This window comes from Narcine bancroftii, chromosome 4, assembly GCF_036971445.1.
Source record: "Narcine bancroftii isolate sNarBan1 chromosome 4, sNarBan1.hap1, whole genome shotgun sequence".
In the NCBI taxonomy this organism is placed as follows: domain Eukaryota; kingdom Metazoa; phylum Chordata; class Chondrichthyes; order Torpediniformes; family Narcinidae; genus Narcine; species Narcine bancroftii.
Window position 1 is genome coordinate 48,544,310 of NC_091472.1, and position 27,141 is coordinate 48,571,450.

Sequence of the window (27,141 nt, forward strand, 5' to 3'; positions counted from 1 at the left end):
ATCTCTACCAGATTGCACTTTGATGAGGTACAATTTCTTCTTTTCACTTCCTTGCTGGCTATTTCCTGTATTGCTCCAATAATCCCTAGAATATACTCATTTTACAACTAGGCACAATACTGCCTTCCTGACAATGCTTTAAAAACTGATGATCTGTTCCATAATCCTGATGGTTCCATACCTGGCTCACTGAGGCCCTTTTTCCAGTACTGTCTTTTTTTAAGATCACTACAAATTTTATTTAGAACTGTGTGATATCTTTTTTTTAAATTTAAAGAATGTTGTGCTAATTATAGGAATAACATCCAACAATCTGGAAAATCAGCTGGTCCAGCATCAATGACTGGATTAGAGTTCAACTGTAATTAGTTTAATTGCAAATTAAACACATTTCATTTCACAGATGTGATACTTCTGCTGTTTTAACTAAGATTCAAGTGGTATCTGTGCCACTTTGTTCCACTTGCTGTATTTTTTAAAAAAACATTACCACGACAACTGATTCTCAGACGTGCACTCTCTCCCACTTCTCAGTTTTACATTTTTGTTACTCCATGTCATAACTAATAATGTTTTAACCAAAACTAGCACTGAGTAAATACAAAAGATTAAACTCTGTCACAGAGCTGAAACAGCTGAATGGTGCTTGAATACAAAATTAAGCAAGAAAATGTTAACAGAGCAGATATGTAGTCATCTATAGGGGTTGTAGATATAATCAACAGGAATAGAACATTTAAATATTTTTTGATTCTCACCTTAAAGACCTCATCCCTTGCAGCATGCAATATATTTTGTCCAATTAATACCTCTGCAAAGACATTGGATTCTGCTACCCACCAGCGAAGAATATCTGCTCCATAAGGTGGATCTTGGTTTTGATCCTATCATAAAATAACCATATTATTTAAATACTTCTAATAGTTCAGAACTTTACTGCCTCGAATGCTCCAGCTGTAAAATATCATGAAATTGTAGCACAAAACCGAAGTGTGCTCATAAAGTGTATTACCAGTCTATAATTACTCCTACCAAAGACGTTGCCTTGAACAGCAGCCATCAAAAGGATCGCCATCACCTGGCCGTATTCACTCACTGCTGATGCCTTCAGGAAGAATTTACAGATACTCAAAGTGTAGGATATCTGGGTTCAAGAATCGTTTGTTTCCCAACTGCTATCAGGCTTGAAATCCCAGTACTACCCTAACACAACTCTAAGACACGAAAGATCTGGCTACACTACTGAAAAAGCCCTTTGTTATTAAAAAAAATGCAACCGCCCAACTGTGAAAATGTATTTACTACTTTATTTCTATTTTATATTTATTATCTATTTTCCCTTCACTGTATCTTATGTGTAAATCACACTTCAATTGTCATTAGCATGTTTTATGGGAAGCTGCAGTATGCAAGGCTTTCAGTGCATCTGTATCTTTTTTTCTTTGGCTTGGCTTCGCGGACGAAGATTTATGGAGGGGGTAAAAAGTCCACATCAGCTGCAGGCTCGTTTGTGGCTGACAAGTCCGATGCGGGACAGGCAGACACGGTTGCAGCGGTTGCAGGGGAAAATTGGTTGGTTGGGGTTGGGTGTTGGGTTTTTCCTCCTTTGCCTTTTGTCAGTGAGGTGGGCTGTGCATCTGTACATTGTTCTTATTTATATGACAATAAAATCTTAATATTGCTTTTAAAAACTTTATATTTAATTTCATTGTTGGAAAATGTTTCAAGTAGTCTGAGTTGTACAGCATAGAAACAGGACCTTTGGCCCATCATGGCCATGTTGACATTTTCCCCCATCTACACCAATCCTCTTTGCCTGCATTTGGTTCATATTCCTCTGTCCCTTATCCACATAATCATTTACAGCACAGAAACAGGCCAGTTTGGCCCTACTAGTTCACGTCAAACAGCATCTCCCACCTAGTCCCACTGACCCGCATTTGGCCCACACCTCTCCCATCCATATGCCTATCCAACCTATGCTTGAATATTAACATTGATCTCGCTTCTACTACCACGGCCGGAAGTTCATTCCAGTCCCCCGCCACCCTCTGCATGAAGAAATTTCCCCTTACGTTTCCCTTAAACTTTCCCCCTTTTGCACTCAATCCATGCCCTCTTGATTGAATCTCCCCCACTCTCAGTGGAAAAAACCTGTCCACATCGACTCTATCTGTCCCTCCCCCTTATAATTTTGAATACCTCTATCAAATCACCCCTCAACCTTCTACGGTCCAGAGAATAAAGTACCAGCCAGTTAAATAGCTATCTAAATATTTTCTTACTACAATTGTACAAGACATTGGTAAGGCCCCAATTAAAACACTATGTTCTGTTCTAGTCACTAAGCTGCAGGAAAGATGTTGTCAATCTGGAGAGGGGACAGAGATTTTCAAGAATGTTGCCAGGACGCGGGGCCCAAACCTTTGAGAGAGATTCAGCAAGTTAGGGCTTTATTCCTTGGAGTTGGACAAAATCATGAGAGGAATAGATCAGGTGAATCCATCGTGTCTTTTGTCCAGATTAGGGGAAATCAGTAACCAGAGGAGATAGGTTTAAAGTGCGGGGGGGGGGGGGGGGGGCGGGGGGAGGGAGGGGGCAGAAGATTTTTTTTTAAACTCATGGAGGGTGGTGAGAAATGCACACAGATGGGACTTCTGGGTGGTGGGACAGTTTGGTTGACACGGGTAAGTTGGGCTGATGGGCCTGCTTCCTTACTGTTTGACTTGATAATGATCATATTTGACTTCACCATTTCTGGCTACATAAAGAGGTCCCTGAAAGTGGCAAGAGGAGACAGGTGATGAAGATGGCATATGGCTAACTTGCTTTCACAGGTCAGAGCACTGACTATCAAAGTTAGCAAGTTAATTGCAGCTGTACAACACTTTGGCTCAGCCACTCTTGGAGAACGTGTGCAGTCCTGGTTCGCACATAACAAGAAGGATGAGGATGCTTCGGAGAGAGTAGAGAAGAGGTTCAACAGAATGTTGCATGGATTAGAGAATATTTACCATGAAGAGAGATTGGAGTCATACAGAGAATAAGCCCTTCAGCTCAATTCATCCATGCAGACCAAGTTGGCATTCTCAGCTAATCCCACTTGTCTGCATTTGGTCCATATCCTAAGATATTCCTATCCCTTTGAATGATTTACAGTATTGCATACATTTTATAGTTTCCTCTGGAACATTATTCCAGATATGGATGACTCGCTGAATGAACAAGTTGGCCTAGAGGTCCATCTTAAATTTCTATGTCCTTTAGTTCTCAAATTGTCTAACTGTGGGAAACAGATACCACAATCACTGGCTTGTAGTTTGGACAAACCTGACAGAGGTAGATGCAGATGCAAAAACAAAGTTAAAAGGGCATTTGGACAGGCACATGAAAAGACATGGAAGGGAGGAATATAGATGACACGTAAGCAGATGGGATTCCTTTCACTTGGCATCGAGGTGGACAGAGATATCGTGGGCTGAAGGGCCTGTTCCCTCTGCTGTAAATTCTTTATGCTCTATGAAGAAAGATCCTATCAATGCACCTTTACATCTAACTCAAGTGAACTAGGCTGATTATCAAAAAAAACAAGCATAAAATCTAATGCAGTTACACCAAAACATTTTTATATACCCTGTATTTAAATCCAGGCATCCTATTCACCCTTATGAAAGAAGTGCATAGAGAATGCACAAGTCTTTAGCAAGAGTTTTTTTTTTAAAAATGGGAAGTGACAAAAGATTAGCTTACCTCCCCTCCATTAATAACAACATCAGGATCCACCACATTTCCCAAAGATTTGGACATCTTCTCTCCAGTTTCATTGACGGTAAATCCATGGACAATCAGCTTTCTAACAACAAAATATTAAAATTATTCCTTTGTATTTCTTCTACAATTTGCAACCAAATTTGTTTACTCCTTAGAAATTTATTTTTCTCTCCATGGATGCTGCCTAACTTCCGAGTCCCTCCAGCTTCTTTTTGTCCATCAGTAATAAATCTGCCAGTAGCCAGCAAGGAGGAAGTGCATATTTCTTGGAATAGGCTGGCCCTCCTGCTATTGCCTGAAAGGATATTAAGTGGAACAGATGCTGGATACTCAAAAAAAAAGGAAGATGTGTAATTTGGTAGCTCTGGCAATAATTCTCGTAATCACAGTTTGAATTTCAGTTGCAGCTCAGTAAACTTAATGAGAAACATTATTTGACAGAAGTGGTACTGAAATCAAGTACTCAGTAAGGTAAAGCACCAACAAGGCAGGTTCAATGGAATGGGATAAAATTATTTTAAAAACCAGCATATGCATTCCCTCTATTGGGGCATCTTCAGGCAAGGAAGGCAATAATTATCATCTGCCTTGGAGTCAATACAAGATTATTTAATGAAATTTTTTTATAATAAAAACAGAAAACTATTGGAAACACTCAGCAGACGAAGCAGCGGCAGTGGAGAAAATGACTACTAATTCTTCTAGTATCATTATCAATCTGAAACATTAACTGGGTCTCTCTCCAGAGATGCTTTTAGTTCTGATTCCTTACACAGTTTTTTGCGTCCTACTACCTTAATTTGAAAACTCAAGGTCATTGTATCATGAAGGCAGCATTCAGAGAGGGAGTCACGTGATGGAGTAATGGCCGGTTGGGTAAAACCAGCCCTCTCCAGAAAAAAGTCAAGAAAAGACAAAGTTCAACAAATATAGAATATAAGAAATAAAAGATAAAGTTGCAGAGAGAAAGAAGATGGCACCCAAGAAGGAAAAAGTAAAAACAACGGGGAAAAAAAAGATAAGTCACCGGAAAAGAAAGAATACGGCCTTACCTGCATGAAGGAACAGGGAGCCACGGTGGTGAACAAAGCCCGTTCTCCGAGGTTGGTGTTGGTCCTGCGGAGTCGCGACCCCCCCGACCGGTGGACTGCAAAAATGGCTCTCTGAGACAAACAAAAGTGCGCAACTGCACATGCGCGAAGAGTCGTGCATGAGCAGTGCACAATCTAAGATAAAACACTGACGGGAAGGGGACTCAGCCGAGGAGCGGGCAACCACGGCGCGACCAGCTGAGGGTCGCCCGACACCAGGGCTCTCAGCTGGAAGATGAGGAAGGCGGCAGGAGAGGGAGTGAAGTACCAGGCAAGAAAGAAAGTCGACGGGTGAACGGCAAGAGAGCAGCAGCAGGAGGCCTGGCAGATGAGCAGCTCAAAAGAAGAGGACCAACAGCAAGAGGCTCAGCAAGAAGAGGCCTGACAAAGTGATACAAGCAACTCATCAGGAAAATCAGAAGAGACACAGATACAAAGAGAAGATACAAACACAGGTACAGACACAGAAGTAGAAGACCAAGATCTTCACAGAGAAATAGAAGGTAAAACAGATGGACAGAATATAGATAAAGCTTTTTTTGAAGAACAAATTAGAGCATTAAAAGAATGGTTGTTATGAGAATTTAGTGCAATTAAAAGAAAAATGAAAAGAACAGAAGATAAAATGCAAAGATTAGACAGAAATAGGGAAAAGAGTAGAAAATGTGGAGAACGAGAAATGGCTGTAGAAAAGGAAGTAAACATCTGAGGAGGAAAATTGGAAGAAAGTGACAAAAAAATTAAAGAGACACAAGAGTTGTTAGCTCAGAAAATTGATATGTTGGAAAATTATAGTAGGCGCAACAACATAAAAATAGTGGGCCTGAAGGAAGATGAAGAAGGCACAGATATGAAGGAATATATAAAAGAATGGATCCCGAAGGTCCTGGGAATGACAGAAAGGTAGGAAGAAATAGAAATAGAAAGGGCACACAGAGCACTAGCTCCAAAACCACAGACACATCAAAAACCAAGATCCATCTTAGTCAAATTTTTGAGATATACGACAAGAGAAAATATACTTGAGCAGGCAAGGAATAAAATTAGAGAAGATAATAAACCATTGGAAATACAAGGGTCAAAAAATATTTTTTTACCCAGACAGAAGTTTTGAACTCTTAAAGAAGAGGAAGGAGTTTAATACAGCAAAATTGATCCTATGGAAAAAAGATTATAAATTCATGTTAAGACATCCATCTGTGCTTAAAATATTTATCCCCGGAGAGCAAAACAGACTGTCCTCGGATCCGGAGGAAACACAAGAATTCACAGAGCGTTTGCAGTACAGAAGGAGAGATGAAGAGATGTAATAAGAATGAAGAATGGCGATAAAGTATATATAAAGATGTAAAATCAATGAATATGTAAAGAACTAAAGAGGGAAAAGAGAAGGGAGGAAAGGAAGAAAGGGGGAAAAAAAGGGAGTGCTTTGTTATATGTGTTTTTAAAAAAAAGTGTTTTCTGGCGGGGTTGGTGGGGGGGGAGGAGACAATAACCGTCACTACGAAATCAGTTGACGCTTCCAAATAGGATCGCAATCCAAATGGAATGGGGAGTTGTGGTTGTCCGGCAAGGGATAAAGGGCAACTCAGGGGTGGGGGGCATTTGGGGTTCAGGTAATATTGGATGAGATTGTTGGAGTATTTTATGTTTTAAATATGTTGTCATACATTGAGTTTAAAAATGGAAAAATGAGAGATGAAAATGAGGAAAAGGGGAAGGTGGTGGTGAGAAAGCGGAAATGAGGTGTAAACAAGATATGAGATGGCCATGTTGAACTACATGACTATAAACATTAATGGAATACATAACCAAATTAAAAGGAAGAGGCTATTAAATTTACTGAAAAAATAAAAATAAAAATAGCATTTAAATCCATGCAGGAAATGAAACTTATGGATATATGGAGGAGGAAGCACCAAAGAGAGAAGGAATATTCATGTTATTCGAGTAGGCATATATGTTTTGTCGGCCCATATTCAAAGGAGAGTTAGGAAAACTGTGTATAAAGCTAGATTACTATCTGATCATTCACCCCTGTTATTAGAAATAGAACTGGAGGGCATCCCACCAAGAACATAGAGATGGAGGTTAAACTCCATGCTACTTAAAAGGCAGGAATTTAGAGAGATTATTGAATGCCAAAATAAAATATATTTTAAAATAAACACAGAATCAGTGAAAGACAAATTTATATTATGGAACGCAATGAAAGCTTTCATTAGAGAGCAGATAATAAGTTATGTAACTAAGATGAAAAAGGACTACAATTGGGAAATAGAGTAGTTGGAAAGGGAGATAGTAAGTACAGAAAAGGAACTAGCAAAAAGGGATGATATAACAAAAAGAAGAGAATTGCCGGACAAAAAATAAAATATGAAACATTACAAACGTACAAGGTGGAGAACAACATAATGAAAATAAAGCAAAAGTATTATGAACTAGGAGAAAAAACATAGAAAATATTAGCTTGGCAACTTAAAACAGAACAAGTTAAAAGAACTGTATTGGCATCAAGGAAAAAGGACAAACAAATTACATATAATCCAATGGATATTAATGAGAATTTTATGAACAATTATACCAAATTGAGAACGAGCAGAAAGATGATAAAATAGAAGAGCTTTTAGCTAAAATTGATCTGCCAAAATTGCAAGAAGAGGAACAAAATAAACTGATAAAACCATTTGAAATAGAGGAAGTACAGGATATTAAAAAAGCTGCCGAACAAAAAAACACCAGGAGAGGATGTATTCCCAATAGAATACTATAAAACATTTAAAGAGTTATTAATTCCTCCTCTCCTGAATGTAATGAACCAGATAGAAGAAACACAAAACTTGCCAGATTCATGTAAGACAGCAATAATTACAGTAATACCAAAGATGGGGAAGGATCAATTAACACCAGCATCATATAGACGAATATTTCTACTTAACTCAGATTATAAGATAATAGCGAAATTATTAGCAAACAGATTGGCCGATTGTGTACCAAAAATGGTAAAACAAGATCAAGCTGGATTTATTAAGAAGACGAACAGCGGATAATGTCTAAACTTATTCATCTAATTCATGCAGTTCAAGGAAATAAGCCAACAGTGGCTGTTGCTTTAGACGTAGAAAATGCCTTTGACAGAGTAGAATGGAACTATTTATTTAAAGTATTACAGAGGTTCAATCTATCAGAAAAATATATTAATTGGATTAAAGCATTATATAATGGACCGTTGACAAAGGTAACAGTAAATGGATATGTATCGAGCCAACTTAAATTAAGTAGGTCAACTAGACAGGGATGTCTATGATCCCCCTTATTGTTCTGCCCATTGGCAGAACTGATAAGAACAGAAAATAAAAGGGATAAAAATAAAGGAGGAGTATAAAATTAGCTTATTTGCAGATGACATCATAGTATACCTAACAGAATCAGAAATATCAATAAAAGAATTACATAAGAAATTGAAGGAGTATGGAGAAATATCGGGGTACAAGATCAACGTGACAATGAGCAACGTGGATTATACAGAATTTTAAAAAGGATCACCATTTAAAAGGCAAACACAAGCAATCTGACACCTAGGTATCAGGTTAGATAATAACTTAAACCACCTGTACAAACTAAATTATCAGCCACTAATAAAGAAATTGCAGGAAGACTTAGAACATTGGAAAGAATTACCGCTAACATTGATAGGGAGGGTAAATTGCATTAAAATGAATGTCTTCCCAAGGAATCAATACTTATTTCAATCGTTGCCAATTCCCTTAACAGAGAAATTCTTTAATGAACGAAAGAGAATAATAAGGAAATGCTTGTGGAAAGGCGGGAAACTGAGGTTAGCGTTAGATAAATTAACAGAGAGGTACAACCAAGGTGGTTTGCAGTTACCAAACTTTAAAAATTACTATAGAGCAGCACAATTAAGGTATTTATCAGATTTTTACCAGACAAGCGAAAACCAGACTGGACATAAAACTAGATAAAATAGGGGAGAAGGTACTAGAACATATACTTTATAAGTGGGATGAAAAGCTGGTGCAATATAAAAGCTCACCAGAATTGCATAATTTACTTAATATATGGAAGGAAAAAAACAAATGACCAAAAACCAAAATTGTTATTGACACAAAACCCACTAATCCCTTTTACAATAGATAATCTTTCCTTTACAGAATGGGAGAGAAAAGGAATCAAAAGAATAGAAAATTGTTTTTTGGGAAATAATTTATTAACATTTGAACAGTTGAAGTACAAATATGGAATAACTCATGGTACAATGTTTGCATATGATCAACTGAAAGCTTATTTAAAAGATAAATTGGGAAACACTGAGATTACCAGAAGGAAGCAGATTTGAATATGTGATTACAGACACAATGATAATTAAAAGATTTATAACGAACGTGTACATTAAGCTGCAAGATAAGGAAAATGATGAAATAAGCTATAAACCTAAACAAAAGTGGGAAAAGGATTTAAACATAAAGATAAAGAATGAAACAAGGGAAAAGTTATGTTCTGGAACTATGAAGAATACAATAAACACAAGGTTACGCATGATACAGTATAACTGGTTACACAGGTTATATATCATGCCTCAAAAGTTAAAAGAATGGGATCCAACATTATCAGATAGATGTTTTCACTGTAAGAAGGAAATGGGAACAACAGTATGCAATTTGGGCATGTACGAAAGTGAAAATGTTTTCAGAAGATCCAAATCAGATATTAAATAAAATCCAAAAAATAACATACCAAAAATTCCAGAGATCTTTCTTCTAAGTAACACAAGTAGTAAGGAAGTAGGTCTCAAATTGGATAAAGTGCAAAAAAGATTTATTATGATAGCCTTAGCAGTAGCAAAAAAATTATAATGTCAACTTGGAAAATGGAAGAGAGCCTGAGAATACAATAAATGTATTCCATTGGAAAAAAATAGCATATAATTTAAAAAAATAAAGACACATTATTTGAACAAATTTGGGAACCATACATGGAACATAACAGAGAGGGCTTGCCTCAGACCTCCACCCCCTAAAATGATAAGAAGACAAAAAGTACTTGATTCAGTGTGTAAAAGTAGATGACACATTTTTCTTGTTTATTTTTCATTGTGTGAAGTCATTGTTTCATGGTTTTATTATATTGTATATGTTGAATATTTATTGGTTTTGGAGAAGGGTGGGAAGGTGGGAGGGAGGAAAAAAGGGAGAAAATGCCACTGTGTATATTTAATGAGAAACGTTTGTATATATTTTGGTTGATATGATTCACAGTATGAAAAAAAAAAAATTATTTAAAAGAGGCAGCATTCCAGAGCAAAAGAATATTATCAAACATTTCAACTCATAGGGTAAAGTAAATGTACCATGGTGTTATATGAATACGTTAATGACAGGGTTGCAGATGGATAAACCACAACTAGCATTTATACGATTAGGGTTGGCTGTAGCAAGAAAATGTATAGCTGTTACATGGAAAAAAGATGGCATCGTGAATTGTAATCGTGTTCGTATTTGGAAAAAAATAACTTATAATTTGCAAAATAATTATTCTTTTTTTTAAGATGTGGAGTTTATATTTAGAACATGTGGGTATGGACATTAAGTAAATGGAGTTGGCATACCAAACAGTTAATATTAAATACCCGGTTAAAAAAAAATTTGCTCGGAAGTGGGTGGGTGGGAAGGGAAGTTTAGCTGGGAATATGGGGGGGGGGGAGAGGAGGGGTAAGGGTTTTTTTGTATTTTTTATTGTTGTTATTTCTTTTATGATTAACATTTGGTAAAATCTTTAAATAAAATTTCAGAAGAAAAAGTAAATGCACCATCACGAGCTAATGGCAGCTCTGAAATACTAACCTAAATGGAATCTGTTTCTGCACTGCAACACTAGTGAGCAGAGAGGACAGAAACCAACCACCCAGCTGGTCCTTCCCTTCAAGGTACACATCAGCAATATTATTCACACCTGGAAAGAAAAGGAGATGTTCAGATGGAACACAACAACCTTGTTATTTACATTCATGTTATTTACATTCATGAAAAACACACCAAGAAATCCAAATTGATAATATGACTTACAAAGTTGATAAGGTTTTTCTGAATGATTTCAATATTGCTCCTCCTTTAAAATTTTACCTTTCAGCATTTTTTTTCCTTTCAAGCAAATAATGTACTTCTTTTGGCTTCGCGGTCGAAGATTTATGGAGGGGTAATGTCCACGACAGCTGCAGGCTCGTTTGTGGCTGACAAGTCCGATGTGGGACAGGCAGACACGGATGCAACGGAAAATTGGTGGGTTGGGGTTAGGTTTTTCCTCCTTTGACTTTTGTCAGTGAGGTGGGCTCTGCGGTCTTCTTCAAAGGAGATTGCTGCCCGCCGAACTGTGAGGCGCCAAGATGCACGGTTTGAGGCGATATCAGCCCACTGGCGGTGGTCAATGGGGCAGGCACCAAGAGATTTCTTTAGGCAGTCCTTGTACCTCTTCTTTGGTGCACCTCTATCACGGTGGCCAGTGGAGAGCTCGCCATAGAACACGATCTTGGGAAGGCGATGGTCCTCCATTCTGGAGACGTGACCTACCCAGCGCAGTTGGATCTTCAGCAGTGTGGATTTGATGCTGTCGGCCTCTGCCATCTCGAGTACTTTGATGTTAGGGATGAAGTCGCTCCAATGAATGTTGAGGATGGAGCAGAGACAACGCTGGTGGAAGCGTTCTAGGAGCCGTAGGTGATGCCGGTAGAGGACCCATGATTCGGAGCCGAACAGGAGTGTGGGTATGACAATGGCACATCTTCCCCAAGCATTTCACACAAGCATGATCAGATGAATATTGAACCCACCCCCCCCCCCCTCACACCGAGCCAAAAGATTTGATGTTGAGAGAAATGACCAGGACAATGAGTTTAAAAATGCATTATACTGAAAGAAAGGAAAGCTTTACGGCAGAGTTATGAAGAATGTGCAAGATGTACAACTGAGAGTGGTTCAGCAGGTGGTGTTGCTGCTTCTGCCTCCAGCAACCAGGTTTCAGTCTTGACCACAGCTGCTGTTTGTGGAGTGCTCACATTTACTCGTGACCATATTGAGTTCCCCTGAATGCACTAGTTACCTCCTGCATCATGAAGGCCTGCCAGTTAGTAGGCTGCTGTAAATTGCCTCAAGTGTACTAAAAGTACCCCTGTATTAGGAAAACAAGAGGGAGTTTATGGGCCTGTCAAGAAAAAAAAAAAAATCAGTTGCAAAGAAATTGGTGGGGTAAAGGGGATTGATTCGTAAATTGGCATAAACTTGATTGGGCAAATGGTCTCCTCCTATGGAATCAGAAAATATCAAATGGCTGAACACATGGCAGCAGAATTTGGCAAATTAATTTAGAAATAAATGAGGAGCTAAAGGAGGAGGATCATCAATTTCTTAGCAATTCTTTTTGTGCTGAATGGTGAAAGCAAAACTATCAGTGAATTTAAACACAGTTTAAATCTGAGCATTGGGAATCTGGGATGTAGCAAGGGTAGGACACAGATCACAATGTTTTGCATGAGCTGAAACTCATACTGGGAAGAGGACAAGTGGCCATCTTCAGAAGGGTTAAGTTGGAAAGTGAAAGAGGAGTACCTTTGGGTGAGTTGGAAAATGAATTGCAGGGAAAAATGATGAAAGTCTTTGTGATGGAAAGAATACAGGATCAGAACCCAAATCCAGGATGAAACAGAACACTGAGAACCTAAACTCTCAAAACAAAAACTACAGACTGAAAAGCACCTCAAAAAAGCTCCTTTTGATGTCAAGTTCAAATTGAAAGTTCATTGCAACTGAGTTCATCAATATATCCCATCCTTTCAGCAGTAAAATCACAACCTTGCGGCAATATTGACCAAACTGAAGGGCTAGTCTCATGTCCCTAGGCCTCAGTCCATGGCACTGTCTATCTGGTTGTTAGATGGCAAATAACAAACGTCTGGGATCAATTCTTCCTTGTTGATTTTAAGAAACAAAACATCTGGCATCATTTAATTTCCCACTTTGTGAATTGCCATTTAAAGTATCATGACAAGAGAATAAAGGATATTAAAATAAACAAGGATGCAGAGGTCAAACAAGAAAATCTGCAGATGCTGGGGTCGAGTGCAACACACAAAAGTACTGGAGAAACTCACTGCAGGTCACACGGCATCCATTGAAAGTAAAAGGTAACCTGACAAAGGACTCAAGCCAGAAACGTTGGTTACCTTTCTACTTCCTATAGATGCTCTGTGACCTGCTGAGTTTCTCCAGCACTTTTGTGTAAGAATGCAGCAGGTTCGCTGATGGTTTCATGGTTAAATCAGCAGGTGGCAGTATAGACAACATGCTTTTTGCTTTAAATGTTTGCTATGGAGTCCACAAGAAAAGGATTGTGAATTAACACTAAAGCACCAAGTTCTCAAAAAAAATGGTTGGGAATAATACAGTAAGTAGAAAATTCTTCAATGAGTCATTGCTGGGATCTGGTTAGAACTCAACTGATAGTTGCTGAGGTGGTCATTATCCAACCCGAGGCCAGGGTCTGTGACCAGTACCAGATGCACCATTATGATGATGATAATAAAGTGCTCAAAGCCCATATGTAACTATGCTGACCTAACCTCTAAAAACATCACTTAGTACTTTAATAATGCATAAAACAGGAGCAATTTATCTAGTATTATGTACGCATTGACACAAGATTGCCAGCATCAAATACAGTATTGAATACTTGTAAATCCACATAAATACGGGTACACAATCCTTTATCCAGAACCCTTGGGGAACAGTGTGTTCCGAATTTTGGATTTTTCCAGATTTCGGAAAGCCAGATTTAAGCCCACCCAAATTGTGCTGCTGTTCTCCCCCACTCGACAGCCCGACTCGCGATACCGGTCTTCCCCCACCCCCCCGGCCAACTCGCGGTGCCGGTCTCTCTCCCCACGCCCAACTCGCGCTGCCGGTCTCTCGCCCGCCCAACTCGTGCTACTGGTCTCTCCCCCTCACCCGACTCGTGCTGCCGGTCTCTCCCCCTCGGCCCCTGACTCGCGCTGCCGACTCTCTCCCCACTTGCCAGATTTTGGAGCTTTCCAGATTTTAGATGTCTGGATAAAGGATAGTGTACCTGAACGCAAGATCTCAAATTTCTAATGTATGATTGGAAGCCATCGGGCAATAAGGACATGAAAGAGATAGTGTGAGGAAATGAAAACAAATAAGTTGAGAAAAATAAAGTGATTTATAAATTAACTGTAATTGTATGGTATACTTCAATGAAAAGAAACATTAGAATACATTTTATGGACAGTGCAAATACAAAGATGTCAAGCCAGAGTGTGGGAGTGGGAGAACATGGATTAATTAATTCAAGTGCAGAGGTGAGAAAGAGAAGGGTATTCCAAGAAGAAAAATCAAAGATGTCACTCAGGGCTGCACAAAGGAAATGAAAGTTATTTATAGAAATGTCAATATCAAAGAAACATGTTTAACAATGGGCAAACATGATTGAAACGGCTGGGAAAAGTATGTGACAGTGAAAGGAATTGAAGATAGTGCATCAATAGGCAGAGAAAATTGGTGAATGAGCTTCATGGTGAAGAAAATACGGCACATGATGGTGAAATTGTGAATAATGAGGATAGGTGGGGTCACAGAGGTCACGAGAACCTTTATGAATTTTGTCAAGTCATCAGGTAGTGTTGATAAAATATGAAGAATTTCTCATGAGCCATTGAAGAAACCAATCTAAACAACAATAAAAAAATGTCAAATTAAATATTTAGAAGGAAAGAGTGAAAGGGGACAATGGTTAAATGCAGCAATAGGGCTAGTTCACAAAAATTATACACCTCAGACCTCAGACAAAATCCTTGTGAAATATAATTATATGTGGCCTCACAATTATTTGAGGGAGTTGCTTTTCTACAATGTGATAACAAGAATTACTTCCAAAGTCCTAAAAGTTTAGGGGGCCATATACTTAATATACAGGTCACCTTCTTGAAAATGCTTGTATGAAAGATTGTATGATAAGGATGTATTGACTTTATTGAGTAAGCAAATGATAAAAGTAAAATAAAATATTATAGCTTTAACCTTTAGAATTATACCAGTGATTAATGATTATTCCCTTACAGCAAACTTTTAAACTAAAAATTGAAAACTTGCTTTCAATAATTCTAAACACCACAAATTCTGTACCACAAGTTTATATCGCCTGAAAGCACTGGTTAAATCTTAGATTTTGAATAGCACACTTGGGATGGATAAATGGAACTTAGGGAATACTTATCAGAAATGATACCTCAACTACAAGGGCCAACTTACAAGAAGAGATAACAAACTGGGGTTGTATTTCCTGGAAATTGGCAGCTTAATGATTTTACAGGTAAAGTTTGACAGAAGTTTGGAATTCTTTTCCATAGACAGTTGATGGCCAGGTCAATTATTAATCTCAAATCTTAGACATATTTTGGTTATAGTTAGATTATTTTCTATATTGCTGGGTTTATAGCAGTGGCTTGGAGAGCTAAATGACAAAATAATTTCAATCATAAATATAATAAGATGAAAATCATAGATTAATGGGCCATTCAGTACAGAAAAAAGACTTTCAGCCCAATTCATCCATAGCAGACAAATTAGTATTCTGGGCTCGTCCCATTTGCCTGCATTTGGTCCATATCCTTCTAAACTCTTCCTATTACTCTACATATCCAAATGTCTTTTGAACATTGTAAATATAACTGCTTCTACAGCTTGCTCTGGCAGCTTGCTCCACATACAGATTACCTTCTCAGTGAAACTGTTATTCCTTAGCTCCCTCTTAAATATATCCTCTCTCACCTTAAACTATCCTAAGTTTACAAATCATTTATCCTGGCAAAAAAAAAACTGCAAACATTCACTTTAACAATGTCTTTCATTATTTTATAACTTTCTAAATTAAGCTCCAGATAATGAAGACCCAGTGATCCACTTCTCCCAACAATCAAGCACTGGTAACATTCCTGGTGGATCACCACTGCACTTGTTTTGTCTTAATGGCAAAGCTGCATACTGAACTCCAAGCATGGTTGTACTCAATACCTAACTCATTGATGGAAATACTGCAAATGTCTTCTTCACCATTAATGGCTCTGCCATATCCTGCTCAACTTCTGCCCTGATTTGACTGACTTACTTTCTGAGAAGACTGGTGGGAAAGACTACAGGCCACCATTCTGTCTACTTTCTACAGGAGCTCCATGGAGAGTGATCTGGCCGGGTGCATCACAGTGTGATATGGTTGCTGTAGAGCATTGGATCGAAGAGGACTCGCAATATCATTATGGACCTCCGGCTGTTCCCCTCTGGAAAAAGATACAGGAGCATCAGCGCCAGATCCAACAGACTGAGAAACAGCTTCTTCCCACAGGTAGTGAGACTACTGAATGACTGATGAACTACTCACACAATCCCTCCGAGACGCTACTATTTATTTAACAATATTCATTAATTTTTATACAATTGCTTGTAAATATGTATACACGTTTGCATGTTTTTACACAGAGGACCGAAGAACACAGTTTCGTCCAGTTGTACTCACACAATTGAATATTAATAAACTTGAACTTAATTAAAGTGCAATTCCTCGCATTTGTCAAAATTCCATTTGCCATTCCTTGGCCCATCTTTCCAATCTTGGTTGTAACCTTAGACATCTTTCTAACTTTCCTAACCCACCTATTTTGAAGTCATATGCATATCTATTGACCATTTGATTAATAAAAATATGATTAATCTCCTCAAAGAAAAACAGGAACTAGAGTGGACCATTGACACCCTCCAAGACTATTTCTTCAGGCAAAATACTGCAGGAAATGATTGTGGATAAAAAGGCAGTGTTTCCTGTTAAAAACCAAAACAAGTCTGTGCATTGAAAACAGACGATGGATATAACTTCAAATTAATGGTCTACTCTACTTTCAATACAATATTCCTACTTTCTCTTCATCTGCCTTTTCTGCTTAGAATCTAGCCCCTTTAAAAATAAAACTGTATTCAGCAAATTAGTCTCTAATGCCTTGTGTAGAGGAGAATTCCATAGGATCAACACACTCCAAGAGACTTCAAATCTTGAGAGACTGCAGATGCTGGAATCTGGAGCAACACACGATATGTCGAGAGGAATTCAGCTGTTCAAGCAACATTGATGCGAGAGGGAAGAAGTCAACATTGCAGAACTGATCATTTTCCCACAAAGTTCTTCCAGCAGATTGTTTGTTTCTCCTCATCTCAGTCCTTAATTTCTTGCACCATATCTTGACACTGTAGTGCCTGTCTCTAAACATCCCAGAGAGAGGTAACATTTTCCCCTATATTCTGTCCATCAACTTTAATTGAAATATTTGACATTGTAAACTTTAGGAATGGTAAACCGGAAGTGCATGATCCAATGATTATTGGGGGAATCAGAGGTGGGAGCTACTATCTCAGAAGACCTTTCCTGGACCCAACACACTAATGTCAGAGTGAAGAAAGCAGATTAGCCCTCTGGTTCCTCCTGAGTTTGCAGAGATTTGGCATAACATTGAAAACCTTGGCAAACTTCTACAGATGTGTAGTTGAATGTGTGCTGACTAGCTGTATCACGGACTGGTGTGGGGGCACCAATATTTTGGAGTGGAAAGCTCTGCAAAAAGTAGTGGACGCAGCCTGGTACTTCACAACAAAATTCTCCTCACCTTCAAGAAAATCTACATGGAAAGCTGCCGTTGGAGAGCAGCAGCAATTGTCAAGGTTCTACACTACCCAGGACATGTTTTGTTCTCGCTGTTTCCATCAGGAAAGAGATAATAGTTGCCACAAGACTCATATCACTAGGTTCAGGAACAGTTGCTACACCTCCACCACCAGTCTTCTAAACAACAAACTTAACTGGAGAGTCATTTAAGGATTTTTACCTTGCACATTATTTATGATTGAATATTTATTTTCTGGATTGCACTGTTAGTTTGTTCACATTTCTTTCTTTGTTTATATTTCTCTCTTTTCTTGAGTACAGTTTTTTTTTTGCACTGGCCTGGCCCGGCCTGCAGGAAAAAGAATTTCAGGGTTGTATGTGATGCAATGTATGTACTCCAACAAGTTTCAACTTAAATATACACCATATATACTCATGTAATTGTTGAATATTTTGGATCACTTTCTTAGCCAATAATAAAAAGGGAGGGGTGGGTGAACTTTTATATAGGTCAACCTTTATATGGGTCAAACTTTTGACCTCGTAAGTACCTGTATTGTTAAAGGCATCATGAGCTCGGATGGCCAGGACTGGGTGGTAAATCTGCAGTCGGGGTGTCAGTCAGTAGCTCGGATGGGTGGGCAGCCGGGGTAAGGATCCACATTCAGGAGCTTAGATGGGTGGGCAGTTGAGGCAAAAAATAGAGGGATTACGGTTAGGTTTACACAGGTCATATAAAAACACCCTATTTCTGGGTCAAAAAGGGCAGGTTGACTATTAGAGGGTATCGATGATTACACAAGCGTGTGTGTGCATGTGTGTACATGTGCGTGCACGTGTGAGTGTGGTTTTATTTAATTCTCACCAAAAAAAACCTGAACAAAAAAATCAAGCATCAAAATTCTACTCAGAGGTTTTTCCAAAATTTTTTCAACCTGTGATGAGTGTTCAGCTCCAAAATGTTTTGAAAAAAATTTTCAGAGCTGAACAGACATCACTTTTGGGTCCAAAACATTTTTGGATAACCGGAGTTGTTCTGAGGCCGAAGTGCTGAACATGACACCACTAGTCACTGTTAGCCGCCCACCAGTTTGCAAACGTTACCTCTTTATACTTTATTTTTGGAATCTTAACCTCTTATATTTGACATTAACAAAGGCCTTCTGAAAATACAAACACACTGGATTATTCTTATTCTACCAGTTAAATCCTCAAAACACTCAATTTTGTAAGACACAATTTCTCTTTCATAAATTTATGCTGACTTGGTCCAATCCCCTCAATTTTTCCCATGTGCCTTTACAATAAACTTGTATTTTCAATTCAATTAATGTTAGGCTAAATGGGTTATCGTTCTGGTTCCATTTTTTTTCTTTTTAAAAAGTGTAGTTTTATTTGCCATCCTCCAATCTGCAGGAATAGTCTCACTATCGATAGAATTTTGGAAGATGACAACCAATGAATTCACCATTTCCATGGTTACCATTTCAGTACTCTGCAATATACAACACTTCGACTTGCAAGCAAATGAATTTCTCCAGTACTTTTTATTTACCCATTTCTTTTCATTAGGCTCCAGCTTCCCTTACATCTCTGGAAAGTTATATGTGACCACAAAAAGAGAACAAATGTATTTGTTTAATTGTCCTGTCATTTTTTTCTTCCCCATTATGGTAAACGGCTTACTTTTGTTCACCTTAATCCTTTTCCTAGAAAACTTGTACTGTTCTGCTTTATTCTCTTTTCAAGTTTACTCTCAACTTTAATTTTCCTTTCTTAATCATTCTCCAGGTCCATTTTTATTGAATTCTAACTTGCTCGATAGCAATGCCGAAGACAGAGGCATTGGATAAGCATATGAACAGTCGGGGAACAAAATTATTTAGATAATGTCCAAGCATTAGTTTAAATTGACATTATGGCCAGCACAGACAGTGTTATGTTCTATATGCTCTCAGTCCTTAGGCTTGCTTCATCATATAACCATTTATAGAACAGAAACAAGCCAGTTTGGCCCTACTAGTCCATGACGAACATCATCTCCCATCTAGTCCCACTGACCCGCATTTGGCCCATAACCCTCCACATCTCTCCTGTCCATATACCTATCCAACCTATCCTTGAATATTAACATCAATCTCGCTTCTATCACCACTGCCGAAAGTTTATTCCATACCCCCACCACCCTCTGCGTGAAGAAATTTCCCCTTATGTTTCCCTTAAACTTTTCCCCTTTTGCTCTCAATCCATGCCCTCTTGTTTGAATCTCCCCCACTCTCAGTGGAAAAAAGCCTATCCACATCAACTCTATCAGTCCCCCTTATAATTCTGAATACCACTATCAAATCACCCCTCAACCTTCTACATTCCAGAGAATAAAGTCTCAGCTTGCTCAACTGTTCCCTGTAACTCAAACCCTGAGACCCCGGCAACATTCTCATAAATCACCTCTGCACTCTCTCTATACTGTTCATATACTTCCTGTAATTTGGTGATTAAAACCACACACAATATTCCAAATTTGGCCTCACCAATGCCTTATACAATTTCAACATAACATCCCAACTCCTGTGTTCTATGCTCCGATTTATGAAAACCAGCATACTAAATGCCTTCTTCACCACCCTATCAACATGATTCAACTTTCAGAGAATTATGCACCTTGACTCCTAAATCCCTTTGTTCCACTGCACTCCTCAATTGTCTACCATTTAATGTGTATGTCCTATTTTAATTAGTCCTACCAAAATGTAGAACCTCACATTTATCAGTATTAAACGCCATCTGCCATCTTTCAGCCCGCTCTTCTAACTGTCCTATATCACCCTGTAAGCTTTGATAATTTTCCTCACTGTCCACAACACAACCAACCTTTGTATCATCTGCAAATTTACTAATCCAATTTGCAACCCTATCATCTAGATCACACATGTCAAACTCTGGCCCACGGGCCAAATTTGGCCTGCGATATAATTATATTTGGCCCGCAAGATCATTTCAAAAATGTATTAGAGGTGGCCCGCTGGCCGCCGCGCCAGTCGCATGCACAATAATATAACAAATCCCAGAATGCATTGGCGTCAGCCTGCTAATCGCCCCCACCTCCTCTGTTTACATTGCAGGGTCTCACAATGGACTCTGGTTTTGGGGCCTGGCCGGTGTCAGGGGAAGCCAAGGCCGCTTCCCAGCGCCCGGAACCGGAGGCTTCGGGCCTGACGTCGCCAGGACCGTTGCCCACTCCCCCTCCCTGCCACAGGCCGATCCGCGACTCACGGTGACGGGGCCGCTGATCCGCCGAGATGCCGCCCTGCAGCGAGAGCCGATGCCCCCGCACTGTCATTGTCTAACCCGATCGCCCGCAAACCCCGCCCTCCCGCACACAGGCCTGAGTAAGTATTATGAACTTTAATCTCAGGATAAAACGATCTTCCAATAGTTTCATGTCACAGTGATAAATATATTCCTGGTTAAAAATGGTCCTGCACCTGGATACAAGCTCATTAGGCATAAAACTTGAAAAGTGTGCAAATCAAAGAATATCTGTACCAATGGAAAAAGGGCATGGCAAATAACCCTGCTAGAGTTCATGCCCACAATCAGTCACCCATTTGATTGTTTCAGGAATCATGTTATTCTCCCACATTCTCAATAGCCCTCAGATTTTACTATTCGACAGCACACTAGCAACATTTGACAAATCCTCTATAGAGAAATATTATTTATTGAATATTTTATTTCTCATTTGTTAATGCTTCTGGAAAGAGTTTATCCAAAACTATTATTAAACATTTATTTTAATAAGAAAAAGTTTAACATTACATATGTTGAAAGAAGAGAAAACATGCAGATGTTGTTGAAAATTTTCAATAAATATTTAGTTCGGCCCTCGACTTAGTCCAAGTTTTTAATTTTGGCCCTCCGTGAATTTGAGTTTGACACCCCTGATCTAGATTGTTAATATATATGACAAACAGCAGTGGACGCAGTACAAATCCCTGAGGCACTCACTCACCATCGGCCTCCAATTCGATAAACAATTTTCCACCTCTACTCTCTGGCGTCTCCTATCCAAGCATTGTTGAATCCATTTCACTACTTCATTATTAATACCTATTGCTTCCACCTTCCTTACTAACCTCTTATGGGGAACCTTATCAAAAGCCTTACTAAAGTCCAAATAGACAACATCCACCGTCTTCCCCTCATCAACCTTTTTAGTCACCTCCTCAAAAAACTCTACAAGATTTGTTAGACATGATCTATCACATACAAAACCAAGCTGACTACTCCGAATCAATCCACGTCTTTCCAAATAATTGTAAATAACATCTCTAAGAACACTTTCCATTAATTTACCCACCACTGACGTCAGACACAGGCCTATAATTACCAGATCTACTTTTGGATCATTTTTTGAACAGCGGAACAACGTAAGCCATTCTCCAGTCCTCCGGCACTTCCCCCGTGGCCAGTGATATTTTAAATATTTCTGTCTATGCCCCAACTATTTGTTCACCAACCTCCCTCATGGTCTTACGGAATATTTTGTCAGGACCTGGAGATTTATCCACCTTGATCTTTTTCAATATAGCCAACAGTACCTCCTCATTAATTCTTATATTATCCATGAGCTCCCTACCATATTTCTTCACTTCATCTGGCTCAATATTCTTTTCTTTTGTGAACACTTAAGAAAAAACATGTTTAAAATTTCACTCATTTCCTCTGGCTTCTCTCAGAGCCTAGCCCACCCCCCCCCCCCCCGCGCTCCCCCCCCCCACCACTGCCATCTTCAAGGGGTCCAATTTTATTCCTCACCATTCCTTTACTTTTAATATACCTGTAGAAACCCTTTGGATTTATTTTACTTTCTTGCCAAAGTAGCTTCTTTTAGCCGTTCTATTTCCTTCTTAAGATTTTTTTTTTAAAAAACACTCCTTATATTCCTCAAGCAGGTCATCCCTTCCTTGCTGTTTATATCTGTTGTACACATCCCTCTTTCTCTGAACCAATATCTTTTGAAAACCAAAGCTCCCTACAATTTCTAACCTTTCCTTTAATCCTCAAAGGGACATACCAATTCTGCACTCCTAGAACTTCTCCTTTGAATATCTTACATTTATCAGCTACATTCTTCCCTGAAAATAACATCCCAATCCGCACCCTCCAAATCTTTTCTTATCCCCTCAAAATTGGCTTTCTTCCCATCAAGATTCTCAGCCTTTGGCCCACCCCTATTCTTTTCCATTACAAGCCCAAAACTAATAGTATTGTGATCACTAGACCCAAAGTGTTCCCCAACACAAATATCTGTAACCTGACCCATCTCGTTCCTAATAAGAGATCCAGTACTGCCCCTTCTCTAGTCAATTCTTCTACGTATGGATTCAGAAAATTTTCTTGAACACACTTAACACTTACAGCCCTCTTACTCTAACTCCCAGTTAAGTTCGGAAAGTTGAAATCTCCCACAACTACCATCTTAGGTTTATTACATATACGCAATCTCCTTCCAAATTTGCTCCTCTAATTCCCCCAGCACATTTGGTGGTCTACAATACACTCCCATTAATGTATTCATGCTTCTGCCTTTCCTCATTTCCACCCAAGTAGCCTCACTAGATGATCCCACCAAACCATCCTGCGACAGCACTGCTGTAATATTCTAATAAGCAATGGAACTCCTCCACCTTTTATCCCCCTCTTCTATCATGCCTAAAACAACAGAATCCTGGAATATTTAACTGCCAAACATTCCCTTCCTGCAACCAACTTTCACTCATGGCCACAATATCATATTTCTAAGCTCATCCTCCTTATTTACAATGCTCCTTGCATTAAAATATATGCACTTAAGAGACTGTCCTCCACATATACTCCTTACGTTACCAATTACCTCCATTTATGTTTTTGTTCTGTTCCCTCCATTGCTTCCAATCTAGGTGTTCTTCCTCCCTACTCTCTGTTGTCTCATTCTGATTCCCACCCCCCTGCCAAACTAACTTAAACCCTCCCCAACAGCTCTAGCAAACCTGTCTGCCAGGATATTGGTTCCCCCTCCAGTTCAAGTGCAGCCCATCCCTTTTTTACAGGTCTGACTTGCCCCAGAGAGATCCCTTGACTTCTCCAAGTCTAATCTTAGTCTTTTGTCAGCCATGTTGGTTTCCTTTGTGCCAAGAAGAGACAGTAAATGCTAGTGCTTGTTCCTTATAGATTAGCAGTTGGTTATCCATATCACACGTCAATCAATCCCTCCAATCTAACTATAATTCTATAAGAACAATTTACTGCATGATGTAAAGTAATAAAACCAACCTTTGTCTTACGTTTGCACTTTGACCAACAAACAAAATTCCAAAGATATGCTCATTTTTAAAAATAAGCCAACACGATCTGTTAAATATTATCAAATATGGTGTTGAAAGAGATCATTACATTTTAATGCTAAACTGACTTTCTTGCTAGAAACACTCATTGTTCTGTTAATAATGAAATTCAAAAAAACTGATGACAATCTTAAGTCTCAACTTTCTTTTGAAATAAATATTGCAGATGCACCTTTCCTCTGAAGTAGGTTAATGAACTCTTATTTTCAATAAATTTGACATGAGAGTGCTGTTTTTAAACCATATGTCCATTTAATATTTGAAATTTGAGTATTTCCTGAAACCAATGGTTTTTGATGAATATTTCCAGATCAGAAATGTAAGTACAATATAACATTGTTGCTACACCTGATAAATGATGAACTTTTAACTATAAAACATCTGCTATTAACATAAAAACTTAGAAAAAAGGAGTAGTATTGGCCAATCAGTCCACTGAATCCATTTCATCATTAAGGGACATGCCAAATTTTTTAAGCCTCCCAAGGAAGTAGAGGCACAGGTATGCTTTATTGACTGTCACATCAACCTTTCTTGATCAACCATGCTTGGTTCAGGTCAGGTCAGGTCACTGAAAATGTTTACTCCCTATAACCTTCTCCACTTGAGTGCCATTGATGTGGACAGGAAAAGGGGCTCCACTCCTTCTCTCATGAAGTCTGTAATCAGCTCCTTTGTCTTATAGATGTTGACAGAGAGTTTGTTATCTTGTCACACCAACAGGCTTATAGACTGTTTCTTTCCTGCAGCAATCAACCTTGCTTTGCACTATTTGATCTTTCATTGTATTACAATACTCTGTAATGGTGCTCTTGCACTTTTACTTTGTATAGTTGTATGCATGCTAGAGTTGACTTGTGAGACTGCTTGCAAATGAACACTCTCACAGGTATAACGTGACAATAAATGAACCTCAATCGACATTTCCTCAAAGGACTGTCCTACCATCCCAGAATCATTCTGGTGAATTTTCATGGATAAAACATGAAAATGTGTAGACATCACGGTTGAAGTAACACAATGCTGGAGAAATTCAGCAGGTCAAGCAGTGTCCATTATATAACAAAGATAAAAATACGTAACCAACGTCTTGGGCTTGAGCCTTTCACCAGACCTTGATGAGGAGTGCAAGCCCAAAACATCAGTTATATTGAGTTTCTGCAGCATTGTGTTTGAACTTTAGCCATGGCCAGTATTTGCTTTCATAAAACAATCAGAAACTTCACACTTTGTTACAGGTATTGTTTCATCAAAGCTCCACATAACTGCACCAAGACATTCTCATTCCTGTACTCTAAACCTCACGTGAAGGAGGAAAACAGCAATATCCTTCTCAACTGTTTGTTCCATCTTCTTGAATATACTCTTATTAACTTGTATACAATGACCCCCCCCAAGTATACCCTTGATTTCTTGAAGCAGTTGCATTTAAAGGAAACACTTTCTGTTGGAAAATACTAGAGCCAAAATAAATGATGACATGATTTGTTTTGGTCAATAAAGAAAGGTCTGTACAAGCCATGTGACTGTGTGTAGCAGAAAACCTTCTAACCAAGCATTTATTATCTTGGCAAAAATATTACCAATCAAATCATTCTTCTTGTGCATTCTAATTTGAATCAGAGCATCACTGGGCCACTGTAACTTTCAATAGTGGGAGAGCACAAGGATATGATTTCCCCAATTATTCTTTCATTGACATGGGATTAATTTTTTGTCTTTCCAAACACCACCACTTGTAGGTTTACTCCAAAGATGTACAGCATCCTACCTGGGAAAATTACCTTTCATCATCTCTCAATTCAAAACATGAAACTCCCCATCCAACAATGCTGCTGGAGTACTTTCACAAGAAGGAACAGATCAGGAGGCAGATTTTACAGGGTTGTGGTCATGGGAGACTTCAACTTTCCTAATGTTGGCTGGCACCTCCTGACTACAAGAGGGATAGGGCAGAATTTGTCAGGTGTGTCCTAGGATTCCTGACACAGTATGTGGACCAGCCAACTAGAGAAGGGGCATTACTGGCTCTAGTACTAGGCAATGAGCATGATCAGGTGGCAGACCTCTCGGTGGGGGAGCATTTTCCCCTGAGCTTTAGCAAAGCAGTGGACAAGGATACAAGCAGACAAAATGAGAAAGTGTTCATTTGGGGAAGGGCTAAGCATGATGGGATGAGGTAGGAACTAGGGAGAGTAAATTGGGTACATATTTCATAGGAGAAAGCACAGAAGTAACATGGAGGATGTTTAGGGGTCATTTGTGCCGTGTTCAGGATAGGTTTGTCCCATTGTTTCAACTTGTTTAAAAAGTCAGGAGGCATGGGATCCACACAACCTTCACTGTGTGAATTAAAAATTGGCTTGCATGTAGAAAGCAGAAAGTAGTAGTGGATGGAAAGTATTTTGCCTGGAGGTCCACAGGGATCTGTTCTGGGTCTCCTGCTCTTCGTTTTTTGTATACAAACGATCGAGACGAAGAAGCAGAAGGATGGGTTAGTAAGTTTGCGAATATAAAGGTTGGAGGTGTCGTGGATACTGCTGAAGTTTGTCATAGGTTATAAAAGGATATAGACAGAATGCAGAGTTGGGCGGAAAAGTGGCAGATGGAGCTCAATCAAATGTACAGGGTTAATGGTCAGAAACTTAAAAGTGTGGAGGAACAAAGGGACCTTGGGGTCCAAATCCATACATCTCTTAAGGTTGCCACGCAGGTTGATAGGTTAGTTAAGAAGGCCTATGAGATGCTCCGCTTCATTAATGGGTGATTGAGTTCAACAGTTGAGAGGTCATGTTCCAACCCTATATCTCTGGTGAGACCACACAAGAGTATTGTGTTCAGTCCTGGTTACTTCATTATATGAAGGACGTGGAAACAATGGAAAGGGTGCAGAACAGATTCACTGGGATGTTGCCTGGATTGGAAGTCTTGAGGCAAGGTTAGAAAAGCTGGAACTTTTCTCTTCAGAGTTAAGAAGGATGAGAGGAGACATTTTTTTACTCAGTGAATTGTGGAATGCCTTGCCAGAGATGGTGGTGGAGGCTGAAACATTAAAGGTTCTTCAGAGACTCTGAGACAGGCACACGGATGAATGAAAAATAGAGGTAAAAAGGGTTCAGATTTTTTTTGGAAGGAATATATAGGTCGGCATAACATCA

At 39.0% G+C, this 27,141-nt stretch overlaps 1 protein-coding gene across 3 annotated transcripts in view; it reads right to left on the bottom strand.

Moving 5' to 3' along the window:
- The window catches only part of iars2 (isoleucyl-tRNA synthetase 2, mitochondrial), a 136,290-nt gene that overhangs the window by 9,342 nt on the left and 99,807 nt on the right, over nt 1-27,141 (bottom strand). For all 3 annotated transcript variants that reach the window (XM_069931232.1, XM_069931233.1, XM_069931234.1), the window contains exons 15-17: nt 10,727-10,835; nt 3,751-3,853; nt 759-884 (exon numbers count right to left, since the gene is read on the bottom strand). In XM_069931232.1, the coding sequence (XP_069787333.1) occupies nt 759-884; nt 3,751-3,853; nt 10,727-10,835 (338 nt within the window). The remainder of the gene's footprint in view (nt 1-758; nt 885-3,750; nt 3,854-10,726; nt 10,836-27,141) is intronic.